The sequence below is a fragment of the Carcharodon carcharias genome, chromosome 7 (assembly GCF_017639515.1).
Source record: "Carcharodon carcharias isolate sCarCar2 chromosome 7, sCarCar2.pri, whole genome shotgun sequence".
Taxonomy (NCBI): domain Eukaryota; kingdom Metazoa; phylum Chordata; class Chondrichthyes; order Lamniformes; family Lamnidae; genus Carcharodon; species Carcharodon carcharias.
This window is the reverse complement of record NC_054473.1, coordinates 127,965,630-127,984,608: the sequence shown is the minus strand read 5'-3', so window position 1 is coordinate 127,984,608 and position 18,979 is coordinate 127,965,630. Positions and strand designations below refer to the sequence as shown.

Sequence of the window (18,979 nt, the reverse complement as noted above, 5' to 3'; positions counted from 1 at the left end):
ATGTCATCCCACATCATTTTACGCATCGGCGAGTGGGCCCCGCCCCCTGCTCATGGATGGCAAAATTCTGCCCTAAGACCTTTGAGGGGGGGGGTGGGGGGGGGGGTGGGCGGCACTCAAAGGCTAAGGCTACCTGCCAGGTTAAATGCCCAAGGCCAGCATGGTACTCACCCTTCCATAGCGCAACAAATCATTGGACCGCTTACGGCACTGGATCCAGGTGCGCCGCACCACGTCCCGGGAGCTCACCACCTCCTCCCAGGCACACTTCATCATGTGGTGGGCCCTCCTCCTCCCATCCTGGGGAAACAGCACCCGCTACTTTGCTGTCACCTCCTCCACAAGGGCAGCAAGGCAGTCATCGGAAAAGTGAGGGGCACATTGGCCCCCCTGCTCCTGGCCCACACCCTGCAGTCTGTCCTCCTCCTCTACATTGGTCTGTTTGGCAGACCCCCTGAGGCGCCACCTGTAGCTGGCCATTGTGAACAGCCTAAAGGAGGCTCCCTGGCCTTTTTTTTACATAGACTGCCGGGTCGCCATTGGACCCGGCGGTCTGTACATGCCCACCACAAATTTAAGACTACTGCTCTCCACGGGAGTGGGAAATGCGCTGGGCAGGCCTTAATTGGCCCACCTGCTCAAAATGGCAGCGCAGCCCCGATTGCTGGTGACGATTGGGTCCATAGCCACCCGCATCAGCTTCAGCTCTGCCCACCCGCCTGCCTAACGGAAAATTTAGGCCATGGGGAACCGCAATTTAAGCTTCCTCCAGCCTGGAAAAACAACCATTTGCCATCCTTTGGCCAATTTGTATCCGTGGTTCCATGTCCCTTTTATTCCATGGGCTTCAACTTTGCTGGCAAACCTATTATCTTATCAAATGCCTTTTGGAAGTCCTTCTACAACACTTTAACTGAATCACAGTATCACAGTGCAGAAGAGGCCCTTCGGCCCATCGGGTCTGCACTGACACTGTATTACTTTCTTCAACCCTTTCTGTTCCCTCATCCAAAGAAAAAAATCAAGTTGGTTAAACATCATTTGCCTTTAACAAATCCATGCTGGCTTTTCTTAATTAATGCACACTTGACCAGGTGGCAGTTAATTTTGCCCCGGGTTATTATTTCTAAAAACTCCCCCACCACAAAGGTTAAACTGACTGACCTATGGTTGCTGGGTTTATCCTGGTACCCTTTTTTGAACATCTAACATTTGCAATTCTCTCGTCCTCTGACACTACCCTGGTATCTATGGAAAATTGGGTGATTATAGCCAGCCCCACCACAATTTCCACCTTTACTTCCCTCACCATCTTTGAATGCACCCCATCCAGACCTGATAATTAATCTACTTGAAGATAAAGGCTAGACCATGCCTGGATGGCAGGTTTCTTTCCTTGAAAGGAATCAGTGAATCAATTGGGTTTTCATGTTAACCTAAAAGCTTTGTGGTCACTTTTTTTCCACTGATGCCTGCTTTTTATTTCCAGGATTTTTTTTTAAACCAAATTTAAAATTCTGAAACCAACGTGGGGAATTTGATCTCTCTTCCTCTAGATTATTAGCTCAGCCCTCTGGATTACTAGTCCAATAACATAACCACTGTTGTATTTAAGAAAGCCTGTTTGTGAAGGATAGAACTGCACCCAAATCTTTAGTCGCTCTAACATTTATTTACAGAGTAAAACATTACAAGCACACACCTAACTCAACTACACCACAATTTCTGTGTCTCTACATCTGCTCAAGTGAAACCCAAGCTAATGCCCACCACCTGCATATAATTAAACACAGTTGATATACAATTAACTGTAAAAGAAAATATGTGCCCAGGTAAAATGTATTTGCTGCAAGTAGAATTGTAGCATGGTTATAGCGAAGGTGAAGGCCAATCAGTCTGTCCTATCCATGCCAGTCTCTAAGAGCTACTCAGAAGTCCCATTGCCCTGCCTTTTCACTGCAATCCCTGCAATTTTCTTCTCTTTAAATAATTATCCAATTCCCTTTTGAAATTGAATCTTCCTCCACCACACACTCAGGCAGTGCATTCCTGATCCTTACCACTCACTGCTTAAAAAAAATAGTTTTGCCAATCACCTTAAATCGGTGTCCTCTACTTCTCTACACTTTCATCAATGGGAACAGTTTCTCCCTATCTACTCTGTACAGTCCCCTCATGATTTTTGAATACCTCTTTCAGATTTCCTCTCAACCTTTTCTTCAAGGAAAACAGCCCCAGTTTCACCAATCTATCTGCATAACGGAAATCTCTCATCTCCAGAACCATTCTCAAATCTTTTCTGCACTCTCTCCAGTGCCTTCACGTCCTTCCTAAAGTGTGGTGGCCAGAATTGGACACACTACTTCAGTTGAGCTGAACTAGTGTTTTATAAAGATTCATTATAACATCCCTGCTTTTGTACTTCAGCCTCTATTTATAAATCCCCATGTGCCTTTTGCTTTAGTATCCACTTTCTCAACCTGCCCTACCACTTTCAATGATTTTTGAACATATACCCTCATGTCCCCCTGCTCATGCGCCCATTTTAGAATTGTACCCTTTACTTTGTATTGCCTTTCCTCATTGTTCCTACTAAAATATATCACTTCACTGCATTAAATGTCATCTGCCCATACCCCACCAGCTTGTTTGTCCTCTTAACTTCTATCATTATCCTTCTCTTAGTTTACAACACTTCCAAGTTTTGTGTCATCCGCACATTTTCAAATTATGCCCTGTGCATCCAAGTCTGACCATTAGTATAGATCAAGAAAAGCAGTGGTCCTAATACTGACCCATGGTGAATTCCACTACATATCTTCCTCCAGTTTGAAAAGCAACCACAATTCTCCTGTTTTCCATCACTCAAGCAACTTTGTGCCCATGCTGCAACTTTTTTTATTCCATGGACTTCAGCTTTTCTGCCAGACCTGTTATTTTTCTTTTTATTCTGGGATTTGGGCCTCGCTGGCTAGGCCAGCTTTTATTTATCGCCCATCCCTGTTATGTGGCACTTTATCAATCATCTTTTGGAAGTCCTCGTATGCCATGTAAAGCACATTACTATCATCACCTCTTGATGTTACTTCATCGAAAACTCACAATAGATAAACACTACAGTATTTGCTGTTAACAAATAAAGGCTGGCTTTCTTTAATTAATCCACATTTGTTCAAGTGATTGTTAACTTTGTCCTGGATTATTGTTTCTATAAGCTTTCCCATACTGTGGTTAAGGCGACTGGCCTGTACTTGCTAGATTTATTCACGTACCTTGTTTGAACAAGAGTGTGACATTTGCAGTTCTCCAGTTCTTTGGCACCACCCCTTTATTTAAGGAGGATTGGAATTTTATTGCCAGTGCCAATACAATTTCCACCCTTATTTCCCTCAGATCCTTGGATGCATCTGATCCAGCCTTTCTAATACACACTCCTTAGCATGTTTAGCCTATCCAGTATCTCATTTGCTTTCCCTTTCACCACAACTTTGGCAGTATCATCTTCCTTGGTAAAGGCAGATGTAAGTACACTTTCAATATCTCAGCCTCGCCGTCTGCCTCCATGTATAACTCCCCATTTTGGTCCATAGCTTCTCCTTTTGCCAGCCTTTTACTATTTACATGCCTATAGAAGACTTTTGGATTCCCTTTTTATGTTGGTTGCCTGTCTCTTCTTATACTCTCTCTTTACTATTTCTTTTCTCACTTCCCTTCTGAACTTTCTATATTCAGCCTGGTTCTCACTTGTATTATCAACCTGATACGTGTCATATGCATTTTCTGCTACATCTTACTCCCTAACTTTTTCATCATCCAGGGAGCCCCGGCTTTGTTTGTTGTACATAACCTGGTTTTGCACTATCTCTTCTTTAAAGGCAGCCCATTATTCAATTAAGTTTTGCCTGCCAATCTTTGATTTCAATTTTACCTGGGCTAGATCTGATCTCGTCCATTGAAATTGGCCCTCCCCCAATTAAAAAGTGACTTAGTACTTCTGCCCAATATTACCTTTTAACTGAACCTGAACCTTGACTTTCATGTTCACAATAAGGCCACTGGTATAACAATGTTGTGAAAGAAGCATTATCTCCAAATATGTTGATAAGGTCTGTGACAGTAATAATCTAAATTCCCAGCTCAATAATCTGAGTGTATATCTGAATCAGTTGAAGTTCAATAAAATAGGAAATGAGCTATAGGTTAGACTGTAGCGTGTGTGACTTTGATTCCAACTGAATAGTTTCAGATCTGAAAACAATGGGATAAAAATGCCTACAAATAGCCAGCATGATATCCACGCTCAATGATATCATATGATGCAAACCTAACAAATGAGTTATTTTAAGTATTGTAGTCTCTGTTGGTTATTAATGTCAAACGCAATAATACCTATATTTTAATTATGATTTTTTTAATAACCATTATAGAAAGCAATTTTCAATGGCTCTCCTAAAATTCAGAAAATTTTGAGGGCTTTTTAGTGCAGAGAATTGAATCATGCCCTTTCAGCTTTGGGACCCAGTTCTGAAACCAGTCCAGACTGATGTGATGCAAGTTCCTTTTTCATGCTGTAATTTGACTAGACTTTGCTACATTATGGTGTGGACTACTGTGATTCATATAGACATTTTAATGTATTTTTAACCGTTACCACAGCCATAGTGGTATTGTTGAATTACGTCATTCCTTTTGTGAACCGCGATATGAGCCTGGACAGGGTGTATGGATTAATTAACCATGGGCAGGGCATCATTTGCTGGCTGATCTCATCCTTACCAACAACTATAAGCAATGCAATTCCTTTAGAGCTAATACATACCAATTGGATAAAGGATGTTGGCCATCGTTCCTTCCTTCCTAGCCAGAGACACCAAGGTACATTGTAACCAATTGTATTGCCAGAATGCCACTCAGACAAGCACAGTCTCAGGATTGAATGTGACAGCTTCCTGGTTGGTATAAATCATTACAACAGTACATGGTGGATTTTACCATCATAATTCTCCTTACTAGTGTGAAAGATAGCACTTTTATTCCTGACGTTTATAGCCTTTCTAGGTAATACCATCAACAAATATTCTACTGTCATTGCTTAATTGTTTTCTTTTTCATTTTAGAGTATCTGAGCATTATCAGAATGGTGACGTGAAATTGTCCAGTAGTAAGCTGCAGGATGATTCTTTGCCTACAATTTCTTCTCATCTTCAGCGAGCCAAGGTAAAGAAGACTTTGCAGTTAAAGGAGCTTGATGTACAGAAAATTTAAAAAATACATGTATTTAAGAATTCAGGTGCAACTGAAGCACTTGATTTCCAAACCAAAGACACTACATTTAAACTGATAAACTGATAGAATGTTATCCAAACTAACTCCCCTATATCTCAAAAGTAGAACTTAACTGACTTGAGTGTTGTAATCACAATCAAAATGGCAGCCTTCCATCTCATAATTCTGTAGTTTGCATTGTGGTGCTCACCTCTACGTTAAGCATCATCTGTGTGGTTCAGGAGCCCCACTCTGGCATGGCCGTCTCTGCCACATTTGCTGCAGAGGAAGACATTGGGCTGAGAAAGTGCAGGATTCTCAGGCATCTGTTTTCTCTGGGCCCTCTTCTCAGTCAGCTTAATTTTTCATTTCTGCTCACCTCTCCCAATGCTCTTCAAAGAAATCAGCCTCCAGAGGTTGCAGCCATCACTAACTGTCTCCCAATTGTCAGTGTCCATGTCCACCATCTTCATATCTCGCTTGTAGGTACCCTTGGAGTGGTGATATGGATGCCCAGGAAATCGTGTCCCAGTGGCCAGTTCTGTGTTGTAGCTTCACCAGGTTGATACCTCATTTTTAGGTGTGCCTGGTTTTGCTCTGGCATGCCCTCCTGCACTCTTCATTGAACCAGGGCTGATCCCCCAGTTTGATGGTAATGGTAGAGTAGGTTATATGCCGAGCCACGAGGTTGCAGATTGTAGTCGAATGCAATTCAAGATATAATCTATATTCTGTATATAGTCTATACCAATGATAACTCAATTACACATCAATGGTGTAAAAACTGAAACTATGTACACAATATATGACCTGTTCTGCATCCAAGCGACGATCCCATGTGTGTCTTACTGACTTGTCCTAAGTCTTCTGGAAGAGGCCTGTGGCACATTCTTTCTTGCATCCAGTAATATAACTGGGAATTGAATAAGATTATAGCTTGGAGTATATTTGTTCTAGCTTGATTTGGTAGCCTGCACAGCAACAATGTAACAGATGCTGTGGTGACCATAATTATGACTTGTTTTATCAATCGCCCACTGTTTTGTTATCTTGCTTATTGCAAACATATTTATTTCAATGGGGTGGGGAGGTGGAGGGAGGTGGCTGATTGGAATTAGACTTTGGGTGACTATGTGGAAGTTATTAGTTTTAATGGAAAGCAACAAAATACTTGCTCAGTCGGCATCCATGAAACAGCTGCTTTGCTGCACCATTGTAACTGTAGGGTGATATGCCCAATGCTGTAAGGTTCATGGCCAATAAATGAATCTGTTCCTTAGGCAACATCACTGAAATTACTGAAATGAGTTCAGAATGGCTAGGTGGTTCAAAAAACAATGTGTTTTTTTAAAGTAGGCCTGAAATGGTGTTTAAAGACTATACAATAATTAGTTATGAAATAATTCTTTTACATATGAGCGGCTCTGTCCCATTTCGAACAGCAGTGTCTATATGCCTTGGGCAGTTTTTCAATTGGTTTAAAAACATGGGTAACTGTTGCTAATCTTTCTGTAATTAAAGAAAAAGAAGAGAGTACACAAAGTACCTGCAGACGTAATTAATGACAAGTCATCAACCAGTGCCATTAAACTACCATCTGTTCCTCCTCTATCAGAATCAGGTAAGGATTAATTTGTAAATGACAAGAGTAACATGAAAACTTTTACAGCAACATTGTGCTTTATTTGGGGGATACATATGTAAAACTTAAAGATTTATGAACTATTGGACAACCTCAACAGCCCAATTTTCTACACTTTCATATTTATTATAATTTGAAGTGAGTTAATGACATCAGTAAGGAAAACCTCTGTCTTTGGTGTCAATCTGCCTCAATGAAATTAATGTAAATTTTGTGATTTGTTTTAATTAATACAGGTACCAGCCCATCATATTTCATAGAAGCAAAATACTGTGGATACTGGAAATTTGAAACAAACATTGTTGGAAAAACTCAGTAGGTCTGACAGCATCTGTGGAGAGAAAGACAGAGTTAACGTTTCGAGTCCATATGACTCTTCTTCAGAAGAGTTCTGAAGGAGAGTCACACAGCTTCGAAACATTAACTCAGACTTGTTGAGTTTTTCCAGCAATTTTTGTTTTTGTTCCATCATATTTCATACCAGTTATACTGTGTATCAATGTATTTTGCCTGGTGTGTAAAGGCATTATAAGTATTTATAATATCCATCCATATGAGCCAGAAGGTCCTATATTTGTTTCCTCCTTGTGATAAGTAGCTGAATGTCAGCTGAGTCACCATTTGTTGTACTGTAATTGGCTTTTACCCACTTGGGTAAGAGAGGGGGAAATTCCGACCATGATTTCCTATCTAGTGATTTCTGCTGGAAAATGATGTGCATGGATGTCGGGTGAGAAGAGAATTCTGGTTAATTATGATGTCCTCTATGATCAAACAGCCTGTTGATATTTTGTGAGCTCACTGGATGAGGAATGACCATTTGGACAAATTACTGGAGGATTACCAGCACCTATGGCATTGTGCCTTAGTAAAAATCAATATTTTGCAGAAGAGATGGGGGGAAAACATAACATTTAAAAGCATTGTATTTCAAATGTAGGAACCCTTGCATATACAAGAAAACTTAGCGTCCAAATTGTGATAAACATGGAAATATCAAGCTAAGTTGAGTTTGTGACACTTTTTAAACTCACCTTGTTCCTTGTTCACTTTTTGGTTGCACTACCCATTTCATCTTAACCATCTAGTCAAGCTAACCTTAAAGCAATCAACCACAACCAATCCAAGAATTCATAACAAAAATAAAAATACCTGGAAAAACTCAGCAGGTCTGGCAGCATCTGCGGAGAGGAACACAGTTAACGTTTCGGGTCCGTAAGACTCTTCAACAGAACTAAGTAAAAATAGAAGAGAGGTGAAATATAAGCTGGTTTGGGGGGGCGGTGGGACAAGTAGAGCTGGATAGAGGGCCAGTGATAGGTGGAGATAGCCAAAAGATGTCATAGACAAAAGGACAAAGAGGCGTTGAAGGTGGTGATATTATCTAAGGAATGTGTTAATTAAGGGTAGAAAGCAGGACAAGCAAGGTACCGATAGCCCTAGTGGGGGGTGGGGTGGGGTGAAGGAATCGAAAAAGGCTAAAAGGTAGAGATAAAACAATGGATGGAAATACATTTAAAAATAACGGAAGGAGGTGGGAAAAGAAAAATCTATATAAATTATCAGGAAAAAAGGGGGGATCGGAAAGGGGGTGGGGATGGAGGAGAGAGTTCATGATCTAAAGTTGTTGAACTCAATATTCAGTCTGGAAGGCTGTAAAGTGCTTAGTTGGAAGTTGAAGTGCTGTTTCTCCAATTTGCGTTGAGCTTCACTGGAACAATGTAGCAGGCCAAGGATGGACATGTGAGCATGAGAGCAGGGTGGAGTGTTGAAATGGCAAGCGACAGGGAGGTCTGGGTAATGCTTGCGGAGTTTTTCCAGGTATTTTTATTTTTGTTTTGGATTTCCAGCATCTACAGATTTTTGCTTTTATCCACGAATTCATGTTCAAATAAAAACCTTTGTCCTGTAGAATATATTTTACCTTTATGAATGCTGCAATTTACATAAATTGAAGAAAAGATAACTATAATTAAGATCACTCAAATAGCTACATAAGACTATATGACAGCATAATGTGTATTTTAATAAATGCCATAATCAAAGCCGCCAAACTTTGTCTTCAGTATATACACTCCCATTGCTGTTGAGGATAAACTAAAGTTTTGGGGAAACTGTGCCAAGGTAGATCCTCAATTTCCCAAACTCCCATTATTCCCTTTATTATCCTCATTATTCACTGCCTGTGGTGCATTATGGGGTATATCCTGGCAGGAGAAAATCACGAATGCAGCTGTCCTCTCAAAGGCAGAGCTGCAAAGTTTGTTAGCACCCATCAACCAAGATGGCTTCATTGGCTCAGGCACATCCACAGGATAGAAGACAATGTATTTGCACTACAGAGGGTGCAGAAGAGATTTACAAGGTTGTTGCCAGGACTGGAAAATTGCAGCTATGACGAATGACTAGATAGACTAGGAACAGAGGATGTTGAGGGGAGGTGTATAAGGTTATAAGGGGCCTGGAATAGAGTGGATGGGAAGGACTTATTTCCCTTAGAGAGATCAGTGACTAGAGGACATAGATTTAAAGTAATTGGTGGAAGGATTAGGGGGGGGATGAAAGATTTTTTTCACCTAGACAATGGTAGGGGTCTGGAACTTGCTGCCTAAAAGGGTAATAGAGGCAGAAACCCTGAACCCATTTAAAAGGTATCCTGTAATCTCCCGGGCTACGGACCAAGTGCTGGAAAATGGGATTAGCCTGGGGGGCTTGTTTTTTAGCTGGTGCAGACACAATGGGCGGAGCTGTCTCCTTCTGTGCCACAAATGTTTCCTAAATTTTCTAAATATCTGAAAAGGAGGAATGTGCAGGGGATGTGGGGAGAGGGCAGGGGGTGGCAGCATGTGAATTCCTCCTTAGGAAGGTCAGCATAGACACGATGGGCCAAATGGCTGCCTTCTGTGCTGTAATGATACTATGATTTCATACCCAAGAACTTTCTCTATATTGAGGTTGCCGGAGCCAGACGACCGGTGGGACACCCAAAGGGTGCTTGCAAGTGCAACATGAAAAACTCTAAATATTAATTTATCACCTAGGAGTCACTAGCTGTTGAAAGAGGGAAATAGCATGCACTACCACAATGATTGTTGGTTACAATGGCTGGGCAATGGGGTCAATGCTAAAAACAACAACCCACAATGATACTTGGAAACTTCATGTGCTTCACTTTTAGCAGAACCTGCATCTCAAGGATTGGCCCCTTCAGCCACCAGCAAAGGTGCACCATCTGAAGGCACCACGTTTGAAATGGATTGTTTGCTGCATGTCGTGCCAGTCAGAGTAGAAATAGCAGGATATATCGGATGAATACGTGGCTGAAGAAATGGTGTGAACGGGGAGGGTTTCAGATCCCTGGGGCATTGGGACCGGTTCTGGGGAGGTGGGACCAGTACAAACTAGATGAGTTATACCTGGGCAGGACCAGGACTGACATCCTGGGGGAACATCTGCTAGAGTGGTTGGGGAGGGTTTAAACTAAAATGGCAGGGGCATGGGAACCTTTGCAAGGAGTCAGAGGAGGGGGAATCAAGGACAAGAACAAAAGACAGAAAGGGGAATAAGAAAAGTGATAGGCAGAGAAATCAAGGGCAAGAATCAAACAGGGCCTCAGTGAAAAATAGTGGGAACAGGACAAAGCCTTAAGGCTTTGGCTTTAACGCGAGGAGCATTCGCAGTAAAGTGGATGAAGTAACCGTGCAAATAGATGTAAACAGGTATGATATAGTCAAGATTATGGAGACATGACTGCATGGTGACCAGGGGTGGGAACTGAACATCCAGGGGTATTCAGTATTTAGGAAAGACAGACAAAAAGAAAAAGGCGGTGGAGTTGCCTTGCTGGTTAAAGAGGAAATTAACGCAATAGTGAGGAAAGATATTAACTCCGACAATGTGGAATCTGTATGGGTAGAGCTGAGAAACACTAAGGGGCAAAAAACTTTAGTGGGGGTTTTATATAGACTCCCAAACTGTAATGATGATGTTGGGAATGAAATTAAACAGGAAATTAGAGACACATGTAATAAAGGAACGTCTGTAATTATTGGTGACTTTAATCTGCGTATAGATTGGGCAAATCAAATTAGTAAAAATACCGTCAAGGAGGAATTCCTGGAGTGTATGCAGGATGTTTTTCTGGACCAATACATTGAGGAACCAACAATAGAACAGGTCATCCTCGACTGGGTATTGTGTAATGAAAAGGGAATAATTGGCAATCTAGTTGTGCGAGGCCCCTTGGGGATGAGCGACCATAATATGATAGAATTCTTCATCAAGGTGGAGATTGATGTAGTTGATTCTGAGACTTGGGTCCTGAATCTTAATAAAGGAAACTACGATGGTGTGAGGCGCGAGTTGGCTATGACAGATTGGGAAATGTTACTTAAAGGGATGATGGTGGATAGGCAATGGCAAACATTCAAAGAGCGCACTGGTGAACTGCAACAATTGTTTATTCCTGTCTGGCGCAAAAGTAAAACAGGAAAAATGGCCAAACCATGGATTACAAGGGAAATTAGAGATAGTATTAGATGCGAGGAAGAGGCATACAAATTGGCCAGAAAATACAACAGACTTGAGGATTGGGAGCACTTTAGAATTCAGCAAAGGAGGACCAAGGGATTGATTATGAAGGGGAAAATAGAGTACGAGAGTATGCTTGCAGGGAACATAAAAACTGATAGTAAAAGTTTCTATAGGTATGTGAAGAGAAAAAGATTGGTGAAGACAAATGTAGATCTCTTACAGTCAGAAACAGTGGAATATATAATGGGGAACAAAGAAATGGCTGACCAATTAAATACATACTTTGGTTCTGCCTTCACAAAGGAGGACACTAATAACAACATACCAGAAATGTTGGGGAACACAGGGTTTAGTGAGAGGGAGGAACTGAAAGAAATCAATATTAGTAGGGAAATGGTGTTGGGGAAATTGATGGGATTGAAGGCCAATAAATCCCTGGGGCCTGATAATCTACATCCCAGAGTACTTAAGGAAGTGGCCCTCAAAATAGTGATGCATTGGTGGTCATCTTCTGAGATTCTAGAGACTCTGGAACAGTTCCTACAGATTGGAGGGTAGCTAATGTAACCCCACTATTTAAAAAAGGGAGGCAGAGAGAAAACAGGGAATTATAGACCAGTCGGCCTGACGTCGGTAGTGTGGGGAAAATTCTGGAGTCCATTATAAAAGATTTAATAGCTGAGCACATAGAAAACAGTGGCAGAATCAGACGGAGTCAGCATGGATTTATGAAAGGGAAATCATGCTTGACAAATCTACTGGAATTTTTCGGGGATGTAACGAGTAGAATTGATGAGGGGGAGCCAGTGGATGTGGTTTATTGGACTTTCAGACAAAGTCCCACATAAGAGATTGGCGTGTAAAACTAAAGTGCATGGGATTGAGGGTAGTGTATTGAGATGAATAGAAAACTGGTTGGCAGACAGGAAACAGAGTAGGAATAAACGGGTCTTTTTCTGAATGGCAGGCAGTGATTAGTGGAGTACCACAGGGATCGGTGCTGGGACCCCAGTGTTTCATCATATATATTAATGATTTAGATGAGGGAATTAAATGTAATATCTCCAAATTTGACACAAAGCTGGGTGGGAGAGTGAGCTGTGAGGAGGATGCAGAGATGCTTCAGTATAATTTGGACAAGCTGAGTGAGTGGGCAAATGCATGGCAGATGCAGTATAATGTAGATAAATGTGAGGTTATCCATTTTGGTAGCAAAAACAGGAAAGCAGACTATTATCTGAATGGCTATAAATTGAGAGAGGAGAATGTGCAACAAGACCTGGGTGTCCTTGTACACCAGTCGCTGAAGGTAAGCATGCAGGTGCAGCAGGCAGTAAAGAAGGCAAATGGTATGTTGGCCTTCATGGCCAGAGGGTTCGAGTACAGGAACAGGGATGTCTTGCTGCAATTGTACAGGGCCTTGGTGAGACCACACCTGGAATATTGTGTGCAGTTTTAGTCTCCTTATCTGAGGAAGGATGCACTTGCTATAGAGGGAGTGCAGCGAAGGTTTACCCGACTGATACCTGGGATGGCGGGATTGACATATGAGGAGAGATTGATTAGGATTATATTCGCTGAGTTCAGAAGAATGAGGGGGATCTCATAGAAACCTATAAAATTCCAACAAGACTAGACAGGGTAGATGCAGGAAGAATGTTCGCGATGGTGGGGGTGTCCAGAAGCAGTGGTCACAGTCTGAGGATATGGGGTAGACCATTTAGGACTGAGATGAGGAGAAATTTCTTCACCCAGAGAGTGGTGAGCCTGTGGAATTCGTTACCACAGAAAGTAGTTGAGACCAAAACACTGTGTGCTTTCAAGAATGAGTTAGATATAGCTCTTGGGGCGAAAAGGATCAATGGGTATGGGGAGAAAGCTGGTGCAAGCTATTGAGTTGGATGATCAGCCATGATCATAATGAATGGCAGAGCAGGCTCGAAGGGCTGAAAGGCCTACTGCTCCTAGTTTCTATATTTCTATGTCTATCATCATTTGTAGATGGAAGGATGTCGACGAGGGGAAATCCTCATGCTCAGTTGCCTCCGTTCCGTTTTCACTTAGTGACCCTTAGCTGCTTATATAATGCTGATGTAAACACAGACTCCCAAGAAGGTTACTAGAAGTGCTTGCCTTTTGTGTTCACTTCTAGCGTGGTTGACATCAAGGAGATATTTTGGCCAGCTTTCTTGGGTCTGTGGTAGGTTCACTAGTGTTGTCGGGAATGGGTACTGTTACGATCCCCAGAGAGACCAACTACTTTTTAAAAGAGGCATGAATTTCCCAGTGACCGACATAAAGAATTTTATGACAAGATTTCAGGTTTTAAGACTTTTACTATAACAAACAAACTAAAATCAACAACGGCTAAACTTTACTTGGTAGGTAACCAATATACTAAACCATAGAAAAGGTGCTCCCCATGAACTACTTAACACCACATTTATACATTATACTGCAGTCTCAGCAGAGATGTAATCTTGTATATAATGTCCCAAGCTGCTCCTGGATTTAGCAGCAGCTCTTCTCCCTGCTCCACCAGGGTGAACTTTCCAGTGTCATCTTAAATAAAGTCCCTTCACTCAATCTTTTTAGCATAATCAAATATTGGACTTCCAGTAGCAAGGCACCCTCTGGTGACTCCTTGGTCTTTAACTCTCTATAAGCCTTGTCTCTTCAACAGGAAACCCTTCCTTGCCAGCACTCTGCTTGGTGATGAACCCAGAAACAGCCCTTTTCTCCTGTTTGGCATTGCAGCACCTGTTTTTGTTTACCAAATCTCTGTCTGACGGACTCTGAGTGTCTGAGTCTGTGCACAGCAAATCACCTGCTGCTGCCTTAGTATCCTGATGTTAAAGCTTGCAACTTCCTTTCATTAAGTTTTGACCTGCCCCCCTATCCCCATGACAACTAGGTCACATGGATTGTCTCCAAGCAGATTTCATAGGAGGTCACATTCCCCTCTCCAGACTACTCCATTTTACTGTGAAATAAAAGAGTTTAAAACATAACCATCTTATAAAGTCTCACATTCATAACAGTATATGGTGCATGGAGAGGGAAGATAGGTGCAGCGCTGAACAGATAACTCAGTTGGTCCAGTGTGATATGACCTTAATCGTAGGACCAGAACAACCTGGGAGGGCTGAGGCAAGCTGCTATGACGCAGCAGATGGTAAATGCTGAGCTGTTCAAATCCCAGAGGGAAACTTGAAACAACTGTCACAACTTAATTTTCAATTTGTATAAATTTCAAGAAGCATGCCTTGAATTCAGTAGTAATAAGACCACCAAGTCTTATAGGTTTTTACAAAACTAGATTAAACATGTATTAATAAGAGAAATGTTTTTAAATACATACATAGATCTATAAGCTACTACTGTGATAACTTCTAAATCCCCAATCAATCTAACTCCCAGTTACAATTTTGTTAAGGCAACAGTAAGACACAGATTTTAAAAGAAATATGATACCCTGAACAAGTCAAATTCCAAGTGAGTTTTCTTAACTTCAGTCCTTTGAAGACAGCAGCTTGAGGAATAGATTCTGAAGGTTTTTTTCCACACTTGTATGATCTAAAAATGCATACCCTTACATACCAGCCTTTGCTCCTTGTATACATATTTTCCTCTTTGAATGCAAATACCCATTGTTTCACTATTTCTTTGGACTTTATCTCCCTGATGATAACAACCTCTCATAGCACTAAATTTTACCAGTTATCTTTGGGAAAAATAAACACACTCTTTCTAAACTTCGCCTGGCTAGGTGATACATTTCACCCCTCCTTTGAAAACAATCTAGTGTGGTTTATTTAAAAATGAAAATGTTCCCTTGACATCTATGTTTCTAAACTTCCCCATGTTTACCTAATTAACATTTCAAATCTAACTTTTCTTCTTACATCAAAACATCCAGACTAACTGCTTCTTATTAAGTCTTACACGCGCACAGGCACCTATAGACACATCCCACTATTACTCTATTTAACAAAAAATTCCAATAATATTATGAAAATTATTATATCATCTTGATACAGGCAGGGAGCAATAATACATTCAACATAATGAGCAATCAACAGTGTAATCTGGAGACTGATAAATATCTGGAGGCTAATTTGGTCTGGAGTGGTAGTGCAGAGTGAGTGATGGTGAATGTTAGCAGCTCTTGTTAACCAAACCAGTAGAAAAAGAAAACAAGGTTGTGGTAAATCAGGCTGCTGAGCCACTATTACCAAAAACAGTTTCACCCCATTGTTTTACATTATCTGCAAAGGGGAGGGTTCCCTCTCAATTATGGCAGATAAACAAGGTTTCATTGCCAAAATTATTAAAAGGTAAAATAGCTTTGAAGGGTAGGCTGGATGATGGTTACTTACTGCAGAATGCAAGTTTGATTGTATAAATTCGCAAAGAAATAATAGATCATTATGAAATTGGACATTTTCTATTTTATGCAAGGTATAAGTTTTTACTAACTCTCTGGTGTTTCAGTTTTGTTTTCTTATTATTCCCTTAATAGTTACCTGTTATCTCACCACCTGTTTTCCATCTACACCTCTGGAGCCTTTTTTGAGCTGAGAGGGAAGTAATGTTGAAAGACTTTTCCACAACTTAGCTTCAGTGTCTGTAAAAGTTCAGTCAACCTTAGTGGTACTTACTGTGAGGCCAGCTATATAAAAGACATCTCATGAGCCTGGCCAGGAAATGAAAAAAAAATCAGATTTGAAGCTGAGCTAGAACATGAGCATGTTACCTCAAGGTTTCTAAATGACCATACCGTGCCTAATCCTGAATATTATTTTTTTCTAAATATTCAAATTTTCATATCCTTTAGTTATGCAGTTGTGTAATATTTTAAGAACTAGTGTAATATGTATAGTTTCACTAAAGAATTCCTGTAATGACCAGGATAACTCTAATTATATAACTCCACTTCCTTGCTCCATTCCACAGATCTTGCTGCTGCTTTCCAGAGTTCAATGATCCCTACCACAGCTTTCCCATCAAAGGCTACTCTACCTCCCTTAATGTTAAATGGCATTAACCACGTGCAGGCCGCAGGCCCTCCAGCTGAGTATCACTCTGATTCTGCAGAGTCCATGGATGAAATCCCAGTGATCCAGACAAGACTTGGCAGTGCAGCAATGGTTGACTACACCAACACAATCCTTCACAGCACAATGGGCAACTTTGGAAATTCCCTTCAGAGTCTGATTCCCAAACCACAGCAACATGGTGAAGGACCAAAGCCATTTTCTCCAGTGCACCCAAATATTAAGAAGAACTCTAAAAAGTTTGCAAGCTTGGATCCAAAAATTGAATTGGTTCAGAAGGTTCCACCTGTGTATGTTAGTCACAGCAGTGGCGAATTTCCACTACCAGAACTATTGCAAAGTCCTAGAGCTAAAATGGACCATTCTGAGTCTGGAAAACGGAAGCTGTCCAGTAAAAAGTACCCAGATTTGCCTGTGTTCTTCCTCCATACCAGGGATAACTTAGACACAAGAATAAACACAACATCGGCATGACTTTTAGGACCTAATTTTAATAACTGAAATGCTCAATTGCTTTCAACCCATAAGTATTAGAACTGGGCTCCTAGCCATCATCCAGTTTTGGGGTACGAAGAAAGTGAGCCGGCTGGCAGCCATGACAAGTGGCACGTGATGCTACTTGTCTCTATCTAGAGATCATCCATTGTGGCCTAACCTTTGGCACATTATTGGGATTAGAACATTTTAATCAGTAATTTTTCCTTTTTAGTATATATATAAATATATATATAAATATATATATATAAATGAGGGTTGATATCTGTGAAAATATCCCTCTTACAGAGGTTTTAGTATATTTTTGTTTTGTTATTTTTATATGAATTCTTTTTGGCACTAAATATAAATCAATGTAAATCATTAGGCCAATCCAGAAATGAAACTACGTTTCTCAGGGACAGTTTCAATGCTATGTTTTGGACATATAACATCAACTTTTTAAAAGCTCTGGCTACCATCCAATTTATGTAACTTTGTGTGATGGGAGGCTGTAACAATCCGGAAAACTTTATAGACTTGTCATTTAATGGAGATCCTTTAAATAGATTTCATGGAAACATAGCATTTGCTTTGTGTGGCCTTAAAATTCTTTTACAGGTAGTCTGACATTAACCTTTTATTGTGTCTAGTTTGTTAAAATGTTGCTCAATGGTTTATCCTCTTAAGTGCTAATTACCCCATAGATGTAATTCCTGTTTAACCTTTTCAAGACTACAGTACTATTCCTGTACTGAAATAAAACATTTTAAGTTACACAGTTTTTTAAAAGTTTATTCAGATATTACAATGGGATATCTGCATCATTAAAATGCTGTATCGCAGAGTTTTACAACATGGCTTGCACCCACTGTCTTCCTCTGTGCTGTCTACGGTGTGTGAAATTAATTATTGAGAAGACTAAAGCAATTGTCTTCAATCCCTGCCACAAACTCCATTCCCTAGCCACAAGTCTCTTCCTCTCCCTGGTAACAGCCTGAGACTGAGCCAGACTGTTAACAACCTTGATGTGCTATTTGACTCTGAACTGAGCTTCTGATCCATATCCTCTCCATCAACAAGACTGCCTCCTTTCTTCTCCTTAAGAACACCTGTCTTCACTGCTGCCTCAGCTCATCTACTGCTGAAACCCTGAAAACCTTATTGCCACCAGCTTCGAACATTCCACTGCTCTCCTGACAGCCTCCCTCTTTGCACTTGCCATAAATTTAAGCTTATCCAAATCTCTGCTGCCTGTATCCTAACATGTGCAACATTTTACTTACCTATCACCCCTGTGCTAGCTGACCTACATTGGCTGCCTGTCTGGCAACACCTTGATCTTAAAATTCTTAGCCTTAACTTCAAATTCCTCCATGGCTTTGTTCCCCTCTATCCCTGCAACTTCCTCCAATCTGACAACTTTTGTAATTTCTATGGTCCTCCAATTCTGGCCTTTTTCACATCCCTGATTTTCATCACTGCTATTGCTGGCCATGCCTCCAGGCACTAAGCCGTGGAATTCCCTCCCTAACTCTCTCCACCTCTTTCCTCCTTTAAAAAAAACCCTTAAAACCTATCTCTTTGGCCAAACTTTTGGTTACCTGTCCGAATATCTCTCTGGCATGACGTCAAATTTTTGTGTGATTATGCTCTGGTGCAGTGCCTTGGACCATTTTATTACATAAAATGCTATAAAGTTGCCGAGGAGAAGCCATCAGCTTCCACACGGCAAATGAGGAAGGAGAAACAGAAATAAAGTTAGCCTGTCTGCTGGTTGCATCATAGAATTGGTAGTTGATGCCCTAGTATGTTTAGATAGTGCTTGACATGGGGAGGCCATTTGAAAGAATTACATACATAGGATTACATAGGACATATGTCACAGAAACAGGCCATGTGGCTCAACCAGTCCATGCTGGTGTTTATGCTCCATTTGAGCCCTCCTCCCTTGTCTTTTCTCATCTAAATTTGCCATCATAACCATCAATTCCCTTAGCTCTCAGAT

General features: G+C 40.9%; 1 protein-coding gene across 5 annotated transcripts in view; it reads left to right on the top strand.

The window, feature by feature from the left end:
- The window catches only part of zdhhc1 (zinc finger DHHC-type containing 1), a 91,471-nt gene extending 73,723 nt beyond the window's left edge, over window positions 1-17,748 (top strand). For all 5 annotated transcript variants that reach the window (XM_041192361.1, XM_041192364.1, XM_041192360.1 and 2 more), the window contains 3 exons: window positions 5,118-5,217; window positions 6,787-6,886; window positions 16,397-17,748. In XM_041192361.1, the coding sequence (XP_041048295.1) occupies window positions 5,118-5,217; window positions 6,787-6,886; window positions 16,397-16,971 (775 nt within the window). In that variant the 3' untranslated portion in view covers window positions 16,972-17,748. The remainder of the gene's footprint in view (window positions 1-5,117; window positions 5,218-6,786; window positions 6,887-16,396) is intronic.
- Window positions 17,749-18,979: the final 1,231 nt, after the last annotated feature.